Source organism: Chelon labrosus, assembly GCF_963514085.1.
Source record: "Chelon labrosus genome assembly, chromosome: 7".
Lineage (NCBI taxonomy): Eukaryota > Metazoa > Chordata > Actinopteri > Mugiliformes > Mugilidae > Chelon > Chelon labrosus.
The window spans coordinates 1,100,124-1,106,666 of record NC_140343.1 but is presented as its reverse complement, the minus strand read 5'-3'; the positions used below and the strand labels follow the sequence as shown (position 1 = coordinate 1,106,666).

The 6,543-nt window shown below is 44.2% G+C and overlaps 1 protein-coding gene across 1 annotated transcript; it reads left to right on the top strand.

Annotated features, from left to right (window-relative positions):
* Positions 1 to 1,060: 1,060 nt before the first annotated feature.
* rtca (RNA 3'-terminal phosphate cyclase) lies at positions 1,061 to 5,270 on the top strand. The gene is made up of 11 exons (XM_084547970.1): positions 1,061 to 1,207; positions 1,386 to 1,486; positions 2,199 to 2,342; positions 2,427 to 2,550; positions 3,015 to 3,073; positions 3,653 to 3,794; positions 3,885 to 4,006; positions 4,121 to 4,179; positions 4,490 to 4,584; positions 4,671 to 4,775; positions 4,930 to 5,270. The coding sequence occupies exons 1-11, from the start codon at positions 1,157 to 1,159 to the stop codon at positions 5,026 to 5,028; spliced, it is 1,101 nt and encodes a 366-aa protein (XP_084404096.1). The 5' UTR covers positions 1,061 to 1,156; the 3' UTR covers positions 5,029 to 5,270.
* The last annotated feature ends 1,273 nt before the right edge of the window (positions 5,271 to 6,543 follow it).

Sequence of the window (6,543 nt, the reverse complement as noted above, 5' to 3'; positions counted from 1 at the left end):
AGCAGCCGCTCACTGACACTCTTCCTGCTGTTACCGCTAAGTAGCCTAACAGCCTGGTTCCTGGGAGGGACAGGTGACGTCCTCAGTCCAGCCCTCAGCCTTATCACAAGTTTTACTGTCACCTGCTGGATCAGCGCTGGATCAGCGCAGAGCTGCAGCGCCACCGTGTGTTCAGACTGGAACCCAGGTGAAGACTGACTGATCAGCTGATGATCATAACAGGCTGAGCTAGAATATTAACAAACATTCAGAAGAAGGCCCAGCAGAGCTTGGACTTCCAGCACCAGCTCATGAAGTTCAAGCTGCCTCAGGAGCTGCTGATCATCTTCTTATGGGGCCATTACTGTAAGATTCAAGATTTCTTTATTGTCATTTTTCCACTACGTTCACAACATACAGAAAAAAACGAAAAAACGTTTCTCTCTCTTTCTCACATAATAATAAAAAAGAGACGGGGGGGGGGGGGGGGGTAGGAAGCGTCACTGGCAATGCTGGTGGCTCTGCGAGTGAGGCGGCTGTGGAACATGTCTGTGAGGGAGGGCAGAGGGGCACTGATGAGCTTGCTGGCTGTGTTCATTACGCGTTGCAGAGTCTTTCTGCAGGAGGCAGAGCAGCCTCCGTAGCACGCAGTGATGCAGCCGGTGAGGACACTCTCGATGGTGCCCCGGTAGAAAGAACACACCAGCAAAACTATCTGCGTGGGTGTAACTACATGACATTGCTACTATCTTCCTGTATGACCTCCTCGTCTCCTCGTCCTCTTTCAGTTTCACAAATCTCAAAGGATTGAAACCACAGTTTCTAGAAAGTGTTTCACAGCGTGTGTGGTGTGTTTACACTCTGACACAGCACAGACATAAAACTCTACAATAAACAAGATATTTACAGCTTTTAGAAGATATGATGTCATCACACATCTGTGTTTTAAAAACTGAAATTAAAAGTTTAAAATATTTTACTTTTTAAAAAGAATCTGTTGTCGGTTGATAACAGGAACTTGCTTTGTTTTATTTTGAAATCTAGCGGAAGTGACTGTCATCGCCACCGTCTAACGTGAAACTTGACGAAGAAGAAATCACACACAGGAGAAAGTGCCGGAGGCTGCGGTTGTTCTGAACGTTTGTATCTGAATTAAAAGTTAAGTTTTGTGTTGTGAATGAAGATGGACTCTGCGGCGGTGGAGATAGACGGCAGCGTGATGGAGGGAGTGAGTACACGCACACTTTATTCACCGGAGACACGACAGAAAGAAAGAAAAAGGGGGGGCTGCCGTTGTTCCGCGCCGCTAACATGCTAACAGAAGGCTAACCCCTGTAGCACCCGGCTCTGTCCTCACTGATGTCGGTTCTGTTCCCCTCCCCCCCCCCGGTTCCGGTTCTCTGCAGGGCGGACAGATCCTGAGGGTCTCCGCGGCGCTCAGTTGCATCATCGGCACCGCCATCAAACTCACCAAAGTCCGAGCCGGCAGGAGCACCCCCGGGCTCAGGTGAGTTAGCATCTCACTGGCTAGCAGGCTAACCGTTAGCCTATTCATTGAAGTTGGTGCGTCGGCTAACTTACTCAGCACAAATTAATTCATGATAATAAAAACAAGCTCTCCTTTCTAAAATATTTTATTAATATATATATATATATATATATTTATTTATTATTTCATGATTATATTTTATTTAAACCGCACTGACCAACCCGGTTTCATCCGGATGCTGCTGCCGAGAAACTTTGGTACAATGTGCAGCATCCACCGAGAGGAAGACGCCAACCAGACTCCATTCAAAATCTAAGCAAATTAAGAGAATTAGTAAACGCACTCAACGTTTCAAGCACCAATCATGATGTTAATAAAATAAGATGCAGTTTCTGTAATTCGGCATCACACATATCAATTAATTTATTTAATTTTTACCAAAAATCTCCAAATAATCCCTTCACGTCTGTGCTGCACTCCTTCTAGAAAACTCCACAATGACCTCATCCAGCAGCTCCTTATCAATTCTGTTAATTAAATAGTTGCATCCTAAGCTTACTACATCAACCCTGATCATCTTCACTAACGTGTCTTTGTCAGATTTTGAAGGTTTTCTTTCAAATTTTAGCGTAAATTCATTAGACGGCGTCTCCTTAGTCAAGCCATTAAAATGTGAGGTTTTCTGAATGGAGTTTGGTGAGGATTTTTTCTCATGTTTTCCTGTGTCCAGACCGCAGCACTTGAGCGGCCTGCAGCTGGTCTCAGACCTGTGTTCTGGGAGTCTGCAGGGAGCCAGCATCGGCTCCACCGACATCAGCCTGACTCCAGGAAAGATCCGGTCAGGAAACCACACGGCCGACCCTCAGACGGCAGGGTGAGACCGACTCGCTGGGCCTGACTGTGTGTGGTCTTATTTGGGTTTTGTCTGCTTATAAAGACTGACCTGTGTGTGTTGCAGGAGTGTGTGTCTGCTGCTCCAGGCCGCTCTGCCCTGCGCTCTTTTTGCTGGTGAAGCCTCACAGCTCTGTCTGAAGGGAGGAACCAACGCAGAGATGGCTCCTCAGATCGACTACACTGTCAAGGTGCTGGACGCGCACACTGAACACACACTGAACACACACTGAACACACACTGAACACACACTGGCCTCATCAACAATTCCTGATTTCCCCCTAATACATATTTATTCAGTGTTATTCAAACATGAGACTCTTGTTGTTGTTAATAGTTTTTTCCTGCAGAGGGCAGCGATGCGACATGTAGGAGAGGTTGCATACTCACAAATATAAACTACCCCCAGCTTTAGTTTTAGAGCTCTAGATGTGCAGAAACACACTGATGGAAAGCAGCACTGACATGCTAGCTGTTAGCATCACCATTAGCTTCATCATTACCTTTAGCATTGTCATTAGCATCACACAAGAGGCAGCAGACGGTGTTTTTGTCTAGCAGCTAACCTTAGCTAGCATGCTAAAGCTCACCCAGTCCAGTCTTTGACTCTTAGCTCTGATTGTTGAGTCACCGTCTCTCGTCTTTTCTTCTTCAGGTCTTTAAACCCATCGCGGAGAGGTTCGGCGTCCATTTTGACTGTGACATCAAAATGAGGTCAGACATCTTCCGGCTAGAAAAACTAGAAATAGATTCTTTTACAGTTGAAATCGGTCTCAGTTTGAAAGATGTGATATCGAGGATGACGTTTCCTCCGGATGGAATTCTTCGTCCAGCTCTGAGAGCAGTGTCAGGACTGAAAGACTTGAGGACAGACAAGAGCTGGACGAAAGCAAAGACGGAGGAGACGCCACAAACCTCTGGAACCAATGAGGACGTTAGCTTTAGTAAATTCATGAGTAAAAATACTGGACCTGGATAAAACATCTGGAACATAGAAATAAAAATATTTCATATAAATTAAAACTAGAACAGAAGTAAAAATGTGCACAAAACATAAAGTTTGAAACTAAATTAAATTGTAGCCAGAAAAAATGAGAAGGAGGAGGTAGAAGAAATGAAAGAGGAGCAGGAGGAGGAGGATCCTTGCTGAGATGAGACTCGTCTGTATTGTCAGAAGTGAAATGAACTCCAGTCTGTGACAGAAACCAGAACCGGTCTTGTTGTGGTCTCAGAGGTAAACTGGTTCTGGTTTTGTATCTGTTGTATCTGAGCCAGCGTCCTGTCGTGTTTCAGGGGCTTCTACCCTAAAGGAGGAGGGGAGGTGTTGGTGACGGTGAATCCAGTCAAAGAGCTGCAGCCCGTCGTCATGACGGAGAGAGGAAACATCACCAAGATCCACGGCAGAGCGTTCGTCGCTGGAGTCCTGCCCTACAAAGTAAAGCTGCATCCTTCAGTCACATGTTCTACTTATTTTATTTTATTTTACTGAGCTGACTGTAACTCGTCGTGTCTGTGTCGTCCTCAGTTGGCTAAAGACATGTCGGCCGCTGCTGTTAGAACCATCAGGAAGGAAATTAAAGACCTTTACATCAACATCCAGGCGCTGCAGGAGAAAGAAAACGCCTGTGGGAACGGGAACGGCATCATGTAAACAAACTTTAACACTCCAGTCAGCTACCAGTCAGTGAATGCACCGTGATGTCATTAATGGCTCAGGTGAGCAGCTCTCTGATTGGTCCTTCTCTCCTCTCTCTGTTCCAGAATCATCGCTGAGTCCTCCACAGGTTGTATGTTCGCAGGTTCAGCTCTGGGAAAGAAAGGTGAGCTGAAGTTCATGTGAAGCAGCAGGAGGCGCTAACGCACCAGACACCGGACACACAACCAGACTTCATAGAGAAAATGACTTAAATTAGAACGCGGTACACGTCTGTACCACTCAGCTTTATCTGTTACTGTAATGAACATAAAGAATAATCTTAGAGTGAGTTTCTGAACATAGTTAAAATTCATTTGTTGCACACTCAATAATCTAGTTTATATTTAATCCCAATTTCAGTCTCTGAAGCTTTAACGGTAGATGGTCTCTGTGTGATGAGACATCCAGGTAAACTGTGTGTGTGTGTGTTTCAGGTGTGTATGCAGATAAAATTGGTATTGAAGCTGCTGAGATGTTGCTGAGGAACATCAGACACAACGGCTGTGTGGACGAGTTCCTGCAGGACCAGGTGAGACACCGACACGTTTTAGAGCAGAGCTGACCCAACACCCGGCGGCGACCTCACCTCCACCTCCACCTGCTCTTCCTCCACAGCTCATCGTCTTCATGGCGCTGGCGAAGGGGACGTCTCGGATTAGAACCGGCCCCGTGACGCTGCACACACAGACGGCAATTCACATCGCAGAGCAGCTGACTCAGGTACGAACAGAAGATATCACACTCAGCAGGAGAAGATCTGAGAGCTGAGAAACAAACTGATTCTCTGGTTTCTGGAGGTTTTTTTTTTTTGGCCTCATCCAGGTCGGAATTATTAACCCGTTTATTTCTGGTTGTCTTTTTTTTTTTTTTTCAGGCAAAGTTCACGATAACGAAGTGTGAAGACGAGCTGAGCAGCAACGTCAACTACATCATCGAATGTCAAGGATCAGGAGCAGCTAACGCTAACCTGTAGCCGTCAACACACTCGAACACACACACACAAACACACACCAAACACACACCAAACACACACCAAACACACACCAAACACACACACACACACACACACACACACACACACACCAAACACACACCACCCTGTCTCTACTGGACTCGGTAGCTGCTCACCACGTGGCCGACCCTCTTAGCTTCTGTCTCTCAGGGTTTTTCCTTAAATACTGTAATAAATAAATAAATAAATAAATGTTCACACTCGTTTCTGTCCGATCATTTCCAATAAGGAGAGACTTTACTACTCAATAATATTACCTTTCTTCTCTTCATCCTCCACTTTCCTTCCTTGAGTTAACTGAAGATATGAAGCCGTGAATTAAAACATTTGAATGAAACAGAGGAGTTTTTAGGTTCCAAGGTTCTTAATTTCATTACAAAGCTATAAAAAAAACAATGGAAATTAAAGCACAGTTCAGTATTAATGTCAGTAAATATTCAGATTTATTGGGTGGCAGAGTTTGACTCTGAGATTCTGAGCTTTTGTTTGGTATGCATTTTGAATTTTTCCCACGGTATTTGTGATTAGTAGAAAGTAGAAAAACAACCATCTTTGAACAGGAAGTTTTTGGAGAAATAATAAATTGTCCTCATATGTGGACATGGGGATTATTTCGCTGTATAATACAATAAAGTCACCAATGTGTAAATGTAAAACAATTTATTTCAATTCCTGAACAGACAGAATTACAAACAATAAAACCCAATGTCCTCAAATGAGTACTTGCTAATTAGCGACGCTGTAGCTCGTTACTATTGCTAGAATTTCTTACATTTGCGTATCATATCAAACTAGAAAAGTTAATAAGCATAAATAAACAAGTTTCAGCCATATGATCTGATGTGGTTTTGTACCTTGTCCACTTTTGTCCCGTCATCGGCTGCGGAATGAATCCACTGAATGTCCCCGTATGAGGACGCTGGGTCTCAGGAGGTTAAAGCTTCAGGAAAGAGCCTGAAGCTGTGCAGCCTTCGTCCTGAGGATCCTTCATCCTCCTGCTCACCTGTAGAAGGATGAGAGGAGTGCATTAGTTTTTATTAACAGAGATTCTACTGTGTTTTCATTGTGTAGCTCTATTGAACTGTAGCTGGTTCTAAAATATGGATCATCTCCTCATATCAATCCAGTTTAACTCCAGTTTAACAATCACCACCTTTCTGACGCTGCTTCTACATCAACTCAACGTTAAAACAGTCATGAAGGAACCAACCACACACATGTGGAAGGATGAGAGGACTCCAGTACCCAGACCAGCTGGTTTAAGTCTGGACGTCCAGTATTTAAAGCTCCTCCTCTTTTTTGTTTTATTCACATTGGATCAGAGGTGAACATTTTGAATCTAAATTAAGACTTTTCATGAACATGAATAATGTCATTGTTGAGGTGAATTTATCTGCTGCAGCATATGATCTGAGAGTTGAATTCTGGGTATTGTAGTTTGTTTACAGGCTGCAGTGAGACGGGACAGGTGTATCA

What these genes read in the sequence shown, in the direction of transcription:
- rtca (XM_084547970.1), top strand. Translation starts at nt 1,157, where the DNA reads ATGAAGATGGACTCTGCGGCGGTGGAGATAGACGGCAGCGTGATGGAG. An exon ending in AGGAGCACCCCCGGGCTCAG is followed by an intron (nt 1,487 to 2,198) that starts GTGAGTTAGCAT and finishes TCCTGTGTCCAG; the next exon opens with ACCGCAGCACTTGAGCGGCC. An exon ending in GACTGTGACATCAAAATGAG is followed by an intron (nt 3,074 to 3,652) that starts GTCAGACATCTT and finishes GTCGTGTTTCAG; the next exon opens with GGGCTTCTACCCTAAAGGAG.